Source organism: Marmota flaviventris, chromosome 1 (assembly GCF_047511675.1).
Source record: "Marmota flaviventris isolate mMarFla1 chromosome 1, mMarFla1.hap1, whole genome shotgun sequence".
NCBI classification, from domain to species: Eukaryota; Metazoa; Chordata; class Mammalia; order Rodentia; family Sciuridae; genus Marmota; species Marmota flaviventris.
Genome location: NC_092498.1, coordinates 135,585,662 through 135,603,138, shown reverse-complemented (window position 1 = coordinate 135,603,138; position 17,477 = coordinate 135,585,662). Strand labels below are relative to the sequence as shown.

Below are 17,477 nucleotides of genomic sequence, written 5' to 3'. Positions count from 1 at the left end.
TTTTTATATTGTGTGCATGTACGAATATGTAACAACAAATCCCATCACTGTGTGCTATTTAAAAAAAAATATTTAATTATAATATATTATTTCTAATAATTTGTAGATATTTGTAATATTTAAAAATAGATTTGTAGATTTTTAAGTAGATTTTAAAAATATTTAATGATATTATTTCTAATAATTTGTAGATATTATTATTTTTTAATATTTATTTTTTAGTTGTAGTTGGACACAATACCTTTATTTCACTTATTTATTTTTATGTGATGCTGAGGATTGAAACCAGGGTCTCGTAGGTGCGAGGCAAGCACTCTACCGCTGAGCTACAACCTCAGTCCCAATATATTAATTATTTTTTATTTTTTTTTAATTTTTTTTTTTAAAGACAGACTTTATTCAGTAACTATTTTTTTTTAAAGAGAGAGAGAGAGAGAGAGAGAGAGAGAGAGAGAGAGAGAGAGAGAGAATTTTAATATTTATTTTTTAGTTATCGGCGGATACAACATCTTTGTTTTGTATGTGGTGCTGAGGATCGAACCCGGGCGCAGGCATGCCAGGCGAGCGCGCTACCACTTGAGCCACATGCCCAGCCCCTATTAATTATTTTTTAAAAATATATTTTAGGTATTGATGAACCTTTATTTTATTCATTAACTTATATGTGGTGCTGAGAATCAAACCCAGTGCCTCACACATGCTAGGCAAGTGCTCTATCTTTGAGCCACAACCCCAGCCCATGTAGATATTAATTATATAAATAATTATATTAAAAATATAATTATATCTACTCCCTCTCACCCTGGGTTTTAAATTTGGCTCCTCCTTCCTTTTTAAATGCAATTTTTAATTTTTTTTTGAGAGAATTTGTTTTTAATTTATTTTTTAGTTTTCGGCGGACACAACATCTTTGTTTGTATGTGGTGCTGAAGATGGAACCAGACCGCACGCGTGTCAGGCGATCGGGCTACCGCTTGAGCCACATCCCCAGCCCCCCAATTTTTAAATTTTTAACTTGACACATAATTGTACATATTTATTAAACTGGGCTTCTTACTGCAGGGGTTTCCTGTGCTCTTACAAAAATCATCAGGGAGCCCGGCACTGTGGCATGCTTGTAATCTCAAAACACGTGGGAAGGTTGAGGCAGGAGAATCACAAGTTGGAGACTAGCCTTAGCAACTCAGCCAGACCCTGACTCAAAATAAAAAATTAAAAAGGCTAGGGCGGTATCTTAATGGTAAAGAGTTCCTGGGGTCTGTCCCCAGTACCAAAAATAAGTAAGTAAATAATTGATAAAAATAAAAATAGAAAGATTTGGGGATGTAACTCAGTGGTAGAGCCCTTCCTGGTTTAAGGAAAAAGAAAAAAAAATACTGTTCTACTTGTATGGAAAGTGAACTTATTAAGTCCAAGTGTAACAGGGGTTTATTCACTAGATGCTTTGAAACTTACATGATTTTTCTTTTTCCCAACAATCTTCTCCCTGACCTCCTCCCTGATCTTCTTTTCCTTAACCTTCTCCTCCCTAATCTCATTTTCTCTGAGTCACCTCTTTAAAAGACCTCTGTTCTTGCTGATGGGAGAATCCCAGCCTTTGGGACAGAAGTCCTGGGGTTTCTTCTTTGCTAGCAAAGCAATAAACCTTCTTTTTCCTGTTTCTCAAAACCGTATCCTCCTTATTGGATTGGCATGGGGACAAGGACCGAGCTTTCGGCAACACAGGGATTATGAAACCTCTGGGACCGTGTATAAAATTTCATGCCAACGAGGCTCATTAAAAATCATCATAACCACATGTGAGCCTAAGCGGTTCCCAGAAAAAACTAACTGCACATTCGGTGCTATAGCAACTGGTCAATTTAGCATTTTTTGTTTTCGTGTAGAAAAGAAAAGAAAAAAGAAACAAATGAAAGCGCAATCTCTTCGGAAGATACCCGCCCCTGAGGTCCAATGCAGGTGACGGGACGTCTTAAAACGGCAAAAGGAAAACAGCATCTGACGAATCTGCGGTTGGCAACGTAGACGTCTGGTCGAGGCCGGCATCAGGAAGCTCCCCTTGCCCGGAGTCGGGGCCTATCTATCTCGGTGTCTGGGAAGGTCTCCGCGAGCCGGAGCTGTGCCGAGGTGAGTGGGAGCATCTGAAGGGATGGGCCTGCGCCCGAGGGAAAGAAGAGGGACTCTGTGGGGATGCTGTGGCCGCCGAGGTGCGCGGCGCCACGTTGAAACCTGGCAAAGGGGGACAGTTCAGAAGCTGCGTTGCGGGCCAGAGGGGCGAGAACTGGAACGGAAAGGTGGCCCTTTCCTCCTTGCGCCCACCCAGGAGGTGAGGGGTCGGAGGACCCAGCCAGGCTGAGGTGGTGGCTGAGGGAATGGGGGCGCTGGCAGTGTGGCGCAGGCCGTCCCACTCCGACTTCCGCCCGTGCTTCCCCAGCGCCATTGCGCATGCCCGGAGCTGTCGGCGGGAGCGGGGCTTTGGCTCATCCCAAGACCCTGGAACGAGAGACTTGTATAGAACAAAACTTTTATTTGTGTTATGATAACTTATAAACAAGCACTTTCTTTGATACCATCCAGTCCGCAAAAACCCAGTGACGTGGCGTGTAGACGCGTTTATAGATAATAATTCAGATTCTCAAAATTTTAATTAAATTTTAAGTTTTGGCACTACATGGTAGAACTGGGTCTTCAGCCTTGAGAGTCTGATTTCCAACCTAGTGCCCTTTGTCGTTTTCCCATATTTTTGCCTTTGACGGTTAATTGCCCCATCCACTTCCACCCCATCAATCCTCTCTCAAATCTCTCCCCTGACCAGAATGTAAAAATCCAAGGAGATTGTTGCTGCAGGAGATCTCAATATAATGCTGCGATGCTGCAGATACAATTAGAAATATCGTATTATATTATGAACAGTGCAGGCTGCTGTTGTATTGATAAAAACATGCAGATGAGACAGAACAAATTTTGTGCTTAATTCTTTATCATTCTTTAGATTTTAATTTTAAGTAATTTTAAAGCTTGGAACAGGAGCTGTCACTATGTACGATAATGTAAGTTTAAAAAAAAATTTTTTTAGAAATAGTTGGCCACAGTACCTTTATTTTATTTATTTTTATATGGTGCTGAGGTGAGGATCAAACCCAGGGCCTCACACGTGCTAGACTAGCGCTATACCACCGAGCCACATCCCCAACCCCAATAATGTAAGTTTAGTTGGTGGATCCTTGTGACTTTTTTTTGTGTGTGTAATGTTGGGGATTGAACCCAGGGCCTTGTGCATGCAAGGCAAGCACTTTATCAACTGAGCTATAAGAATCCCAGCCCATGGACATGGTTTTTTTATATTGCATGAGGAGGGGTTCTTTTCCTCCTGGGGTTGGAGGCGGATCATGGATCTCAGTCTCCAACACCCAGAATCCTGATGGATTTTCTTCATTCTAATCTCCAAAGCCTTATCTTTCATGAAAGCCCCCTGAGCAAATGGTCAAGAGCTCAAGCTCTGGAGTTCAACACAGCTCCTCGTTCAAAGCTCCTGGTTCAGACCCCCTCACTGGGCCACCACTTAGCTTTATGACTTGGTAAGAGTTTTTATTCTTTTTTTTTTAAGTACTAGGGATTGAACCCAGGGGCACTGCTTAACCACTGAGTCATGTCCCCACTCCTATTTTATATTTTATTTAGAGACACGGCTCACTAAGTTGTTCAGGGCCTCACTAAGTTGCTGAGGCTGGCTTTGAATTTGTGATCCTCCTGCCTCAGCCTCCCCAGCCGCTGGGATCACAGGTGTGTGCCAGGGTGCCTGGTTGTGTCCAGCTCTTCTCATCTGGCAGGATGGTGATAGCGGTGCCTACCTACATGCTGTTGCTGAGAGCTAGAGGAGGGTTTAGCACAGTGCTTGGCACCTGTTAAGTGTTGGACTAATCTGTAATCATCATAGTTTTTTCCTGCAACCCTGTGATGGAATGGGGAATAAGACTAAACTCCAGGAATATCAGGCCCAGTAGATAAGGGGTCTCTGTAGACCAAATACCAGAGGATTGGGACCAAAATACCATAGCTCCATCTCTTCTGTTTTCACGTGGAGAAATTCTATCCATGAGAGAAAAGACAGTGAGCCAGAGCCAGAACAGGACTGCAAATGTCTCACTCCTGTCCTCTGTGCCTTCTGATGCCCTCATGGCCTATCATCCTTTACTGCTTAAGATACCAGAGAAGCATCTTCTCCAAAGTTGTTTGACTTTTTAAATTTTTTTCAGTGCTGGGAACCCAGTGGCACTTAACCACTGAGCTTACATCCCCAGTTCCTTGTATTTTGACATAGGGCCTCCATGAATTGTTGAGGGTGGTCTTGAACTTTCGATCCTCCTGCCCCACCCTCCCCAGTGGTGGCCACGGTGCCTGGCTTCCATTTGCTTGTCTTCCACTTGCTTGTTGATGATGACAGGCGGGACCCTCCTCCTTCCACCACCTGGTGGTGTGTGGCACAGTGTGCTCCCTCTCCATTCTCAGTGACAGGCCCTTTTGTTGAACTTGGAAGGCAGTTAGTTCAGTTCCCCAGTGTTCAACAGGAAGTGTCCTAGGACCTGGAGATAATAAACTCAAGGGTGTTCACTGTGCGTGGGGCAGAACAGTCAGTCCAGGAGGGGTCCCGGGAGCCGGGGGAGGCACATTTGCTCTGTGGGGGGAGTTTGAAGCTGGACTTGGAAGGATTGGTGGGATTTCTAAAAGTGGATGTGTGGGAGGCAGAAAGGAAGGAAATATTCCTTGCAGGGCAGAGAGGAGCTGAGGACTGGGGTGCATCCAGGAGCAAGCCTTCATGGTGTGAAGAGGCTTTGTAATGGGGTTTGGTGAGAGTGTGAGTGAGGCCAGAGGCCTCAAGTGCAGTGCCCTTGGCTTTGAGTTTATTCTGTGGGTGTTCAGCTTTTTACTGGGGGAGCAGTTCCACAGTGCACCCCGTTAGCAACTGGTCACTGCCCCTACTCACCCCATCAACTGAACAAGCAAAGCAAAAAGATTCTTGAGGAAAACTTGATTAAGAGGAGAAACTTTATAGACATCATTTTAATATTATGGGAAGATGCCATCAGGAAAGAGAATGACCATGGACAGGCCACAGAGTCCTGGTTTTGGAGGAGGGGTTTATGTGAGTGTCAGCCGGGTCTGAGTGCTGACAAGACCTTACGATTCCAGCAGGCATCCCGAGAGTCAGTTGTCACCCATCAGAGTGACAACTGCGGTGTGCCCACCAGTAAAAGTTCCTGTAGTCAGTTCCGGTGCTCCTGGGATAATAGAGTCAAGAGGAGATCCCAGGTTCCTGGGGAGCAGAGGAGCCTGCCATCTGGGCTACTCCTGAGCTGCCCTCTCAGCCTCCTGTAAATTGATTTATTTTAATAAAAAATAAATAAATGCAAGTCCCAGGGTTACTTTACCACTGAGTTTCCCAGGGTGGCCTTGAGCTGGATCCTCCTGCCTCAGTCTCCTGGGCGCTGGGATTTCAGGCGTGGGCCGTCTTGCCTGCCCTCTCACCCAGTCCCTGGCAGTGGAGGGTCTGGGACCGCGGGCCACACCACGGAGCAGCGTCAGTGCCCTGCTGTGGGGGAACCAGGCTCACGCTCTGGGCTCTGACTGGGTCGGGGACTGGCGGCTCTCGCTGCCCGGGCTGCGTGGCTCTCACTGCCTGTCTCCCCCAGATCATGAACGACTGGATGCCCATCGCCAAGGAGTATGACCCGCTCAAGGCGGGCAGCATCGACGGCACGGACGAGGACCCGCACGACCGCGCTGTGTGGAGGGCCATGCTGGCCCGGTACGTCCCCAACAAGGGCGTCACGGGGGACCCGCTGCTCACCCTGTTTGTGGCCCGGCTGAACCTGCAGACCAAGGAGGACAAGCTGAGGGAGGTGTTCTCGCGCTACGGCGACATCCGGCGGCTGCGGCTGGTGAGGGACCTGGTGACCGGCTTCTCCAAGGGCTACGCCTTCATCGAGTTCCGGGAGGAGCGCGCCCTGCTCAAGGCCTACCGCGACGCCGACGGGCTGCTGGTGGACCAGCGCGAGCTCTTCGTGGACTACGAGCTGGAGCGCACGCTGCGGGGCTGGGTGCCGCGGCGGCTGGGCGGCGGCCTGGGCGGCAAGAAGGAGTCGGGGCAGCTGCGCTTCGGGGGGCGTGACCGGCCCTTCCGGAAGCCCATCAATCTGCCGGTGGTCAAGGGCGACCTCTACCGAGAGGGCAAGCGGGACCGGAGGGAGCGGTCCCGGTCCCGGGAGCGACACTGGGAGTCCAGGGCCAGGGAGCGGGACCACGACAGGGGCCGGGAGAAGAGGTGGCCCGAGAGAGAGCCATCCAGGGCGTGGCCTGAGAACGACTGGGAGCGGGACCCCAGGGAGGACAGGCCCAGGGGGAGGGAGAAGAGGGACCGAAGCAAGTAGAGGCCCGGCGGGGGACAGGGCACAGGACAGGGGCAGGCTGTACTCAATAAAGCACGAATAAAGCTTACTGATGATGGGGTTTGGAGCCCAGGTATTTCCAGGCCGGAGCCGAGGTTCAAGGTGGTGTTCTGAACCTGTCACCTTCACCACCTCTTTCGTCTGCCTTTTTTTTTTTTAATATATATTTTTGTTGTTGATGGACCTTTATTTTATTCATTTATTTATATGTGGTGAGGAACCCAGTGCCTCACACACTTGCTAGGCAAGTTCTCGACCACTGAGCCCCAGCCCCAGCCCTTCACCACCTCTTTCTAAAGACAGAGTTTTGTCTTGTCTTTGGCAGTGCTGAGAATGGGACCCAAGGCCTGGTACCTGCTGGGCAAACGCTTTACCCTGAGCCATATCCCCACCAATCACTGTTATTTAACAGGATGGAGAAGCAGTTCTGCTGCTGGTCACATTTGTACAGCAGGCTCTTGTGAGCAGCCACCTTTCTGCTTTCATTTGCCTGTAGAGAATTTGTCTTGATTTTCTCTTTGAAATTTCTTTTTCAAAATGTTATTTTGTAGTTGTAATTGGACACAATATCTCTATTCTTATATGGTGCTGAGGATTGAACCCAGCACCCTGCATGTGCTAGGTGAGCACTCTATGGCTCAGCCCCAGCCCCAGCCCCAGCCCTGAGTTTGTTTGTTTGTTTGTTTTTTAATTTTTGGTTGTAGATGGGCACAGTACTTTTGTTTATTTATTTATTTTTAATTTTTAAAATTGTTTTAGTAGTAGATGGACACAATACTTTCATTTTATTTATTTATTTAATGTGGTGCCAGATTGAACCCAGTGCCTTACACATGCTAGGCAAAAGCTCTACCACTGGGCTGGGGATGTGGCTCAAGCAGTAGTGCGCTCGCCTGGCATGCGTGTGGCCCGGGTTCGATCCTCAGCACCACATACAAATAAAATAAAGATGTGGTGTCCACCGAGAGCTGAAAAATGAATATTAGAAAATTCTCTCTCTCTCTTAAAAAAAAAAAGCTCCACAATTGAGCTGCAGCCCCAGTCCCTCTGAAATGATCTTGAGTGTGGGGCAAAAGGAGGGCGTGGCTCACAGTCCTTCACACTGATCTGAGACTCTGGGACCCTGATCTGATCAGAATAAATTATATCTTTTTAATTTTTTCCTCAGTACTGTGGATTGAGTCCCAGGGGCATTTACCACTAAGCCATATCCCAGTCCTTTTTAAGTCACATCCCAGTGTATTTTGAGACAGGGCCTCACTAAGTTGTTGAGCCTGGCCTCCAACTTGCGATCCTCCTGCTTCCTTCAGCCTTGCTGGTAGCTGGGATCACAGGCGTTCGCCACCACTCCTGGTCCTTTTCTGTTTTCTTATCCATAGCCCAGGTATGGTTGAATTGAATTAAAAGTAGGATAGAGCTGGGCATGGTGGCTCCCAATGACTCGGAGCCTGTGACAGGACTGCAAATTTAGCAAGATCCTGTCTCAAACAAAAGACAAACCAGGCTGGAGACGTGGCTCAGTGGGAGTGAACTCTGGTCCAGTTCCTAGTAACACACGTAAGACGCTCAAAGGGATGGTAGAGCACCAGCGGCGAAGGATGCGTGGACTTAATGCTAACACCAGCCCAAACATCTGGGCACTCTGAAAGGTAAATTCTAGCACAAACTGCTGACCCTATGTTTTCTTCTGGTTGGCATTTAAAATTAAACCCCAGCATCGTGGGGCTGTGATCTATGGCAGTCTCATGGCTCTCTGAAAGGACAAGCTACACAGAATGAAGTGAAGAACACAGGGGTCAGGATCAGCGAAGGCATTGTGGCTTGTTCTAATGGGCTGAATCTCCCTTTTCTGATTATTTGGCCTCTGGTGGGTTTGAGAGCTAGATCTACTGGCCTTAATTTCTGTGGACTTAAATAAATACCATACTGCTCACATAATTTTGAAAAAAGTGACATTTAGCATTTTTTCTTATGGCTGTATCTCTGAGAGTTTAGGTTCTTGAAATTCAAGAGGTTTCATCCAACATAAATAATTTAACACTAGAGTTACACATTCATCCCAAGGTGTGTATATGTGTTATGCAAATAAAAAAAAAAAATGTGTGTTAACCAAAATTTAACTCAGGGGTATTTTATCATTGAGCCACATCCCCAAACCCTCCTTTTTTTTTGGTCCTGGAGATTAAATCCAAGGGTACTTAACCACTGAGTTATATCCCCAGCCTTTTTTGTTTTATCTTGAGATGATAGGATCTTGCTAAGTTGCTGGGGCTGGCCTCCAACTTGTTGTGATCCTCCTGCCTCAGCCTCCTGAGCTGCTGGGATTACAGTACTGCACCTGGCCATGCTCCTACACTCTTTGAGAATAAACACTTAACTGTTCTAAGGTGCAGGCCACTTTGAGAACCACTGCTCTAAAGCAACTACATTATCCCATCCAAATCATTTCCACAGCAGAGGCTCTTTAGATCCTGCAGATCCACCTCACAGAGACTCTACTGAATGCACAGAATGTGGCCCCACCTGTCAAGATATCCTCGAATGCTCTTAGGAAGTGCTGCCTTTCTGGATCCCTGAACACCTCGTCCTGCACACCAGGTGTTCCACAGGTGGAGAAAAGCCATGTGAGCCAGCCCATCTGCTCAGGGGCAGCCAGGGCAGCTGGCCACTGCAGCTGTGAGCCAGGTGTGCAGTCCCAAGCCACCTGCCCCTTCCCGCCCTCAGCTTTCCTCTGCTACCCCACCTGTCTTCCTGCATCGCCTAGGCTACCACACCCTGCTCCCAGTCTGGAGACATTTGCTTTCTTTGCAGGATGCTAAACACAGTGAACACAGAAGAAAAAAGATGCCATTAAAAGGAAGGGGAAAAAAAAAAAAACCCGCACATGAGGAGATGTTCTAGCACCTCATCCTTAGCAACTGGTGGGTTAGGACAGCGGGCTCAAGGTGCGTGGCTTTGGATGTGGCCCCATGCTCCTGACTTAGAAGGAGCAACTGCCGGCTCTTGCAAAATTGTCCTGTTGCTTTGTGTCTGAGCTGGGCAGCTCACCCTGGGACATCAGAGGCTGGCTGTCCAGTCAGTATGCTCTCTGCAATCTTTTATCACCACGACAGTCTCATGATAACACGAGCCGCCTCTTACTGTCTCCCACAAAAGTGATGATAAATCCTCTACACCTAGAATTTCATATAAGGCAAAGCAAACAGCAGTTACAGTGGCAAGTGATGTATTTGGCTTAAAGAAGCTTGTTACTAAGGTTAACGCAAAGTCTGGTCTCAGTCCACGGGAATATTAAATATATATCCTAAGGGGTCAAAGTCATCTATTATAAACGGCAAAAGCCCTGGATATAAATAGACATTTCTTTAGGGTTTGGCATCAGTTTTTCAATGTCCACCCCCAAAGCACACAGTTTGTCTGAGGGGTTCATTTTAAGGGCTCGTCTGCACTAGGGTGTAGGCCAGCGGCCCCTGGCTGGGGTTCAGTGGGCTCCCTTCAGTTCGGTAGCTGGTGTGGCCTGCGGACATCTCTGGCCCTCAGGTGGAGGGGCGACAGTCACAGGTGCTGCAGGGCTTCCTGTCCTTGCTCTGTGTACCCGTCGTCCCGCTGGGTGTTGGCCCACTGGCCGAAGGACTCGTGGATGTGCATGCTCCTCTGCGTGTTGGCCAGGCGCTTCTTATCTCTGGAGAAGAAGCTAAACCTTTTGGAAGGGAAATGAGAAAGAAATGAGAGCTGGCCCTTTGCCGCACGTGGTCTTTTTTTGTTGGCAATGCCAGGGACACACAGCAAACACGGGGGCAAATCCACGTAAGGAAGAAGTCACAGGGTAGGTCAGGATTCTAGAAAGCAGCAGGGGCGTCTGCATGGCATTCAGCCCCAGGACCTTGGAGGCCGCTTGAGCAAGGCATGCACATGTGAAATGTGTGAGATCCTTCTGGGGACCAGGGGACACTGAGAGCTATGGGAACACATCTTGGTTCTGTTCTTTAGTGCCAGGAGTGGAACCCAGCTCATGCCAGGCAAGCGCTCTGCCCTAAAAGGAGTCCCTGAAGTGTGTGGAATTTAAGGTGATTCTGATGTACACCGCGAAGTGCTCCTAATTGAAGTAGTTATGGGTTTATGAGATGTCCATCGGGAGACTATGGAAGTCACACATTGGAAAGCCCAGATTTCATGGATTTTACTGCTTAGGATGAGGCTCATGTAGGTATTCAAGAAAAATTAGACCAATAAAATGTGTTAAGTTCATCTTGGCACAGAGTTCTCTGGTTAGAAACACAGTGTGAATATAGTAGGTGAAAGAAATTCGGGAAACATCAGTTTGGACTTTCAAAAATGGGCCCTGGGGATGTGTTGCTATAACCAGCTACAGCACAACAGGTACCACAGGCCCAGGGTCTTCCCCTTGCAGTGCTGGGGATGGAGCCCAGGGCCTGAGCATGCAAGGCATCACAACCTCGGCCCAAGAAGTTTGTCTTTCTTTCTTTCTTTTTCCGCCCCCCAGTACAGGGGATTGATCCAAGGGTGCTTTAAACCAAATTGTATCCCAGTTTTGTTTTTGTGGTTTTTTTCCTGAGTCAGGGTCTGCCGTCTCCCTAAGTTGCCCAGGTTGGCCTGGAACTTGTGGTCCTCCTGTCTCAGCTTCCTGGGTCACTGAATTACAGGCCTGTGCCACTCTGCCCAGCTCTGGCTGTGACTCCTGCATATGGATCACAGTGAACCTGATAGACAGAGGCAGAAGAGAGCACAGAGATCGCGGAGAGGCCTATTAGGTCTGCTTCGAGATCGCATGAACAGTGACTAGGACCCAGGCCGGTGAACCTGGCCCCTTTTGAGGATCCCCAAAGCTCTAAGCTCCTGGGTCTCTATCAATGCTTCAAGCTCTAACGGGATTCCTCCTGTTGCCAGCAAGTTCTTACTCACCTTTCTGAACTCGGTGAGAGAGAATATAACAGCTGTCTTACGTCTCCTGGGGGCAGGAAGAAGACTCAAACCATGGGGACTTCACACCTTCAGAGAAGCTATATTTAGTTCCCACCTAGGTTCGCCCATCCCTTCTTTTAGTGCAGTCACCTGTGGGGCTTTGTTTGAACCACGTCCAGGGGAAAATACCTTTACTCGTCTGTGTTCACGGGGCGCTCCGGGCCCCCTCTACCAGGAATCAAGTATTCTTTCATCAGAAAGCTGGGGAACACGAGTGTATCCCCGGACGTTCTCCCTAGCAAACAGGGGCTCCCTTCTCCACAAGGACACGTGAGTGTGCGGTCCCACTCCACGGGGAACTGCGGCAATGAGCTGTCGGAAACTCAGCGTGACCCTGTCGTTGGCCTCTGCCGACGGAAGCAAGCAGGAAAGCCACTCAGCATGGCAAGGTCCCCGCAGCCGCCCCCGCCCCCCTGCTTTCCTTTCTGTCACAAGATCAAACAGCGGCTGCCCGTGGCTCGGTACAACAAAGCGGTTTAGGAAGCGTGGCACCATGAGGAGGGAGAACACAGGTTAGTGGCACTCAGAGATGGCAGTGGGCGGTGCTTACTGACCCGTCAGTCAAAGGACCTTCTTTACTGCATCGTGGGCAAGGTGGTTTTGTGTTTTTTGGTTTTTTTTTTTTTTTTAGAACAAAAACAGAAAAAGATAAAAAGAATTAAGGGTGATCGAGCCGAGACTCCAGGGCGGCAGCGTGCAGGTGGGGCAAGAGAGCAGTAGCTCGATGGCCACTTCAGATGCCATCGCACAGGTGACGGCCATGCAGCTCAAGTGACCCGAGGACACAGGCCGGCCCCAGCAGTAGCCTCAGCACACCCCCAAGGCACAGGTCAAATGGAACCCCAAATACACACAGTGCCTACAAGGGAAACGAGGCGTCGCACAGGCTGCAGCGTGGGGTCATCTAGAATCAGTCCAGCTGCCACCATGGGCATGATGGCTGTAAAGATCCTGGTCAGAGAAGTACAGACAGACACAGAGAAGATGAACAGGGAGCGACAGCCAGGCCCGGGGCTGCACGCCTCTGTGTCAGGGGTGAACTGTGTCCCCTTCCCACTCCAGGTGTGGACGTCTGTTCCCCAGCACCTCAGAATGTACCCTCATATAGAAACGGGGTCCCTGGTGGATGTCACCAGGTAGGGCGAGGCCGCACTGCAGGAGGACGGGCCCAACCCAAATGTTCTCCTCAAAGGCAGCGACTTGGATGCGAGCCTGAGCAAGGGGCTGTCGTGTGGTCAGGGAGGCCGAGCCCTGGGTGACCACAGGCTGTATATGCCATGGCCGGCCACAGAGGCCAGCAGACCACAGAGGGGAAGGGAGCCTGGACTGTCCTCATGAGCCAGCCTGCTGACACCCTGATCTTGGGCTCTGGCCTGAACACCTGAGAGCCGATCATTTGAGCCCCCCACCCCGTCTGTGGCACTTTGTTACAGCAGCCCAACAAAACATGGTGTATGATAGCCTCCAGGGAGGGATAGCAGGCCTGGGCGTGGGGGGAGCCGATGGTGCTTCCAGCCTCCCCCAGCACCGCGAGCTGCAGGCTCCCTGCTCCTAGGCTGGCCGGCAGGATGAGGGCCAAGGCAGCTGTGCCACCCTAAGGGGTCTCCTCACCTCACCCGTCTGGGTGGGCCACTGCCACAGCCAATGCTCATCTGTCCCTCAGCTGGGGCACAGAAATGAAGACAACTCCAGGCCTCCAGAGCTTATGGTGAAAAGCTATGATTTTTTTTTTTCCTTTTTGGGGCAGCCAGGAGCCCAGGGGTGCTCTGTCATTGAAATACTTCCCCAGACCCTTTGTAAAATTTTTGAGACAGGTTGGGTGCAGTGGTGTGTGCCTCTAATCCCAGTGGCTCAGGAGGCTGAGGCAGGAAGATTGTGAATTCGAAGCCAGCCTCAGCAACTGTAGTTCAGAGAGGCCCTATCTATAAATAAAACATTCAAAAGGGGCTGGGGATGTGGCTCAGTGGTTAAGCAGCCCTGGATTCAATCCCTGGTACCAAAAAATTTATGTCTCCATATTTTTTGAGACACGGTCTCCCTAAGTTGCTGGGGCTGGCCTCAAGCTTGGATCCTCCTGCCTCAGCTTCAGGAGTCATTGGGATCACAGGTGGGTGCCACCATGCCCAGGGTGATTTTTTTTTTTTTTTTTTTAAGGTGGCTGAGAAAAGACATAAAAGAGTTCTGTCCAATGCTGTCTGGTGACTCCTCTATGTCTCGATGGGCTTGAAGGCCATCTCTGAGGAGAAGGCAGTCGCAGAATACCTGGATAATTTTTCACAATGACACCAAAAACAGAGGACACCTTTGCCTAAAGAAACACTCCCAATTCTGAGAAGCCAGGCTGCCGAACACAGGTGGCTCTGGGACATACCACTCTGCGCCCCTCTGTGCCAGGGAGTCCCAAGCAGGCACCCCCTGGACACACATGGCAGGTGTCCCTGACACCAGATGGATGTTAGTCTGCCCACCTGGAAATGTTGGGCTCATTTGGGGCCTGGTCAAGGGGCTCTGGTCACCTGAAGGGTCCTGGCTGAGTTCCTGTCTGTATGGCTGCTGGGACCACTACCTGGAGCCCCTGTCTGCAGTATCCCAGGCACTGTCCTGCAAAAGCCTCCACCTCTAGAGGGAGGTGTCTTGGACATAGTGTGGCTGGTTTTAACTGCTTTCCACCCCCACCCCCCAGATAATTCTGGAAGACTCAAACCAAATGCAGCTCTAAGGGTGGCATTTAGGCGGTACAATGGGCGGCTGAGAAGCAGCTATTTCTGGCTGGAACGAGGAGGGGTGGCGGGTGGGAGGACAGGGACAGAATGCGCTGCTTCCCCTCCTGTTTAAGACTGTGTGGCCACCTGCTCCCAGGCCGGCCCTTCCGCTCCATAGGGCCAGTTCTGAGCCCTCACTTCCCCGGGGTCCCCATGCGGCTGCTGCACCCTGCTCCAGGGCAGCCTGAGGCCTACCCCAGTGAAGAGCAGCTCTGTGCCTGGGGCAGGAACCAGAGGCTGGGACCACACCAAGGGGGCGCTGCTGCCACGCTCTCTGGGGCTGAGTCTGAAGTCACCAGGGCTCCCCCGTGACCTTCCTGACCAGTGCCAATGTCCCCTCCAGCCAGTGGCTGCTCAGTCACAAGCTCTTCTTGGACCATCTTCAGGCATGCTGTTGACTGGCAGCAGAGTTTCTGGTTCCCCTATTATGTTCAGCCCAGAAATGTCCGAGTCTGACGTCTCTGACTCATGGCATATTTGAGATAAGGGACCTGGGCAGGCAGCCCACAGCTGGATGTGGGAGGGGTTTGCATAGACAAAAGCCAGGGGTTCAGCAGCCGTACTCCAAGCCTCGGTGGTAACATGATCTAATGGACTTCCACACCTTCCCTGGGCCTTGCCTTCCTCATCTGAGAAATGGGTAGAACTGTCCCGGCTCTGGGCCTCTGGCAGGGTGGAGGTTCAAGTGGTCTTAGCTGGTGAGGTCTCATAGCCTTCCCGGTGGTCATTACTCAACAGCTGGGAGTGAAAGGTGGGGAACACTGGGCCAGGGGCACTAGACTGGGCTGGAACCCAGCTGTGAAGTCCACTCAACAGCTGCAGGACTACAGCAAGGCAAGGACAGCAGAGTAGCCAGGCCCAGATGAGTATAGAGGGGGAGGTAAAGGCCATCGGCTAAGAACCATCTTAAGAACTGCTGTTCCCCGCCCCAGGGAAGATCGCTCCCTGCCCCAGGCTCCTCCCAACCTCTGGGCTCACAGGCCGCAGCTCTCAGTCCCCTGAGGAGGACAAAGGCTACCAGTGTCTTGGCTGGGCTGGTCAAAAGCCTTTTGTGCCAGCTGGCTCCCCCAGTGACCCCCAGAAGGCAGGGGCTGCTATGGGACTGGCCACCTGCACCCCACGGTGCGAGGTTGTTCCTCTCTGTCTTCTCTTGAGCTCCCAATTCCAGCTGCCTCCCCAGGCAGCTCGCAGCACCAGAGGATAAGCTAAAGGAACAGGGGCTCCGAGGGATGAAGCCACGTGGAAGGGAAGGACAGCCAGGCAGCCTGGTCAGGCGTGGGTAGAAGAGCTAATGGAAAGAGGGTTCATGGGTGATTCTGATAACTCAAGATTTCATCTAGTTTGAGGTTGGCAAAAGTCAACTCTTCATTACCTGTTGGGAGGGGTGGGGGTGTGCTCAGAATTCCTTCAGCTGGAAGGAATTCTGAGACTTGTGGGCCAGAGGCTCCCCAGAGGCAGTGCACAGGCCCTGGAGATGGTGGAGAGGTCTGATCCTTAAAGACCTGGGATGAATGACAGAAGGATGCAGAACCCGGTCTCCCCTCCCTCAGCCTAGGCATCGATGGGGCTCCTGAACCGTCTGGCAAAGTCCCTAGGGGATACCCAGAAGCTGTGGCCACTGAAGCACATAGGATAGGCTCTGCCTGTCCTCACTCGAGTGGGGCTGGCACGGGCACCAGAGCTTAAGCCAAGACTTATAAGAACCCCTGCCAGCAGCAAGAGTTCTCCTGGCACCAAGAACACAGAACCAAGACTGAAGGCCTCCCGGTGCCCAAGGAGAAGCCACAGCGGACAGTCGTACCTCTGTCTAGCACTCTGATCCTGTTGGGGACCCGGTTCTTCCCAATCTTGGTCTACACAAACAGAATGGAGTTAAAGCTACTCTATGCTTCAGGGAGGAGAAGGGAGTGCAGACCTGGCAATCCATGTGCTGCCCTGTGATTGGTTTAGGGATGATCATGTGATCAGCCAGAGCCAATGAGGCTTGGTTCTGTGATTTCTGTGGAACTTCTGGGAAGAGAATCTGAACCGATGGCTGCTACCTTGCCTTCTGGGGGAGCCCAGAGAGAGGAGGCTAAGTCAAAGGTGTGGATCCAGCTGAGCCTGAAGCTGGAGCAAGCCGGGAAATTGTGGTTACTTAGTCAAATTCTTTTTCTTCAGTTACTTGAATTTCAGTTATAAATATGGAAGATCACAAATTATCAAATGGTCAGAACAGTTGGGGAATTCAGAGGAAGATTTTCTGGTTCCATGCTTCATTCCTAGGAAATATTGATCTGTAACCAGAACTAGGAACCACACCACCTCTTAATCCAGCAGGGATCTAGGGCCAAGCTAATAAGCTACATGTAGCTGGGAAGAAGGGAGCCGGTGTTAACCCAGATACCCCAGGAAGCCATCCCCCACTCCCATGCCCACCAGGGCCTGGAACTTGAACAGGGCACTGTGTTCTAGGCAGACGTCCAGCTGTCACAAACCCGCACACGCCCTGCATTAGGTCAACCCACCAGCTAAGAACCAGCCAAGAACTCCCCAGGTGACTGGAGCGTGAAGGAGGAGACACATGCCGATGCTGGGCTTCCTCTCTGCACATCCAACCACCTGCCTTCTCAAAACTACTGCTGGGGCTCAGGGACAGAGCTGAGGCCTCTCCTGCCGGAGGAAGAGCAGGAAGGCCCAGGCCCAGGAAGGCCCTCTAGGGGGAGAGGGCCAGGTTGGGGTTCAAACCCCAGCTCTGCCTCTTATCAGCCACAAAACCCTAAGCAGGGGCCTCAGTTTCCTTAGCCACAAAATGGGCAGGATAGTGCTCTACCTCCCAGCCTACAGCGAGGTCTCTGAGGCCCCTACAAGACAGCCGGCATAGGCCATTCTACAGACCTCTAGCTCCAGGGCCTCAGGGGTCCACAAACCTGAAATGGCATACAACATTTCACGTCTGTCTTTCCCAAGGGAAAGATCCGTCAGCTTTCATCAGAATCTCAAATGGACCCTGCGATGCCAAGAACCATCTAAGTGGCCTCAAGTCTAGCTGAGGGCAGGGACAGGTTGCTCTCTTTTTTATGTATCTCCCAAACAACCAGGGCCTGACTCTGCATGTATTTGGCACCACTGAATACCTAGTGGAGGGACAGGGCTAAATGGATGAGACATTGCTGAAATGCATGGTCAGGGTAGACCAGGCCCCACAGACGCCTCACAGCCAGGGTCAAGCCCTTGAGATGCTCCAGCCCCCACCCCCGGCCTATTCTCTGGTCTTGAAGGCTGAGCCACATCCCGCCCCATCTGA

General features: G+C 50.6%; 2 protein-coding genes across 3 annotated transcripts in view; one reads left to right on the top strand and one right to left on the bottom strand.

Moving 5' to 3' along the window:
* The first annotated feature begins 1,812 nt into the window (after window positions 1-1,812).
* Window positions 1,813-8,384, top strand: Snrnp35 (small nuclear ribonucleoprotein U11/U12 subunit 35). The gene is made up of 2 exons (XM_027921395.3): window positions 1,813-2,127; window positions 5,691-8,384. Exon 2 carries the CDS (start codon window positions 5,694-5,696, stop codon window positions 6,426-6,428), a length of 735 nt encoding a protein of 244 aa, XP_027777196.1. The 5' UTR covers window positions 1,813-2,127; window positions 5,691-5,693; the 3' UTR covers window positions 6,429-8,384.
* Window positions 8,385-9,655: 1,271 nt separating this feature from the next.
* Rilpl1 (Rab interacting lysosomal protein like 1) overlaps window positions 9,656-17,477 on the bottom strand; it is a 33,303-nt gene continuing 25,481 nt past the window's right edge. Inside the window, exon 7 of one of the 2 annotated variants that reach the window (XM_027921405.2) lies at window positions 9,656-10,146. In XM_027921405.2, coding sequence (XP_027777206.1) covers window positions 10,002-10,146 — 145 coding nt within the window. In that variant the 3' untranslated portion in view covers window positions 9,656-10,001. Of the gene's footprint in view, window positions 10,147-12,244; window positions 12,381-17,477 lie in introns of those variants that run through there. The other variant, XM_071616129.1, reaches the window with a different exon arrangement.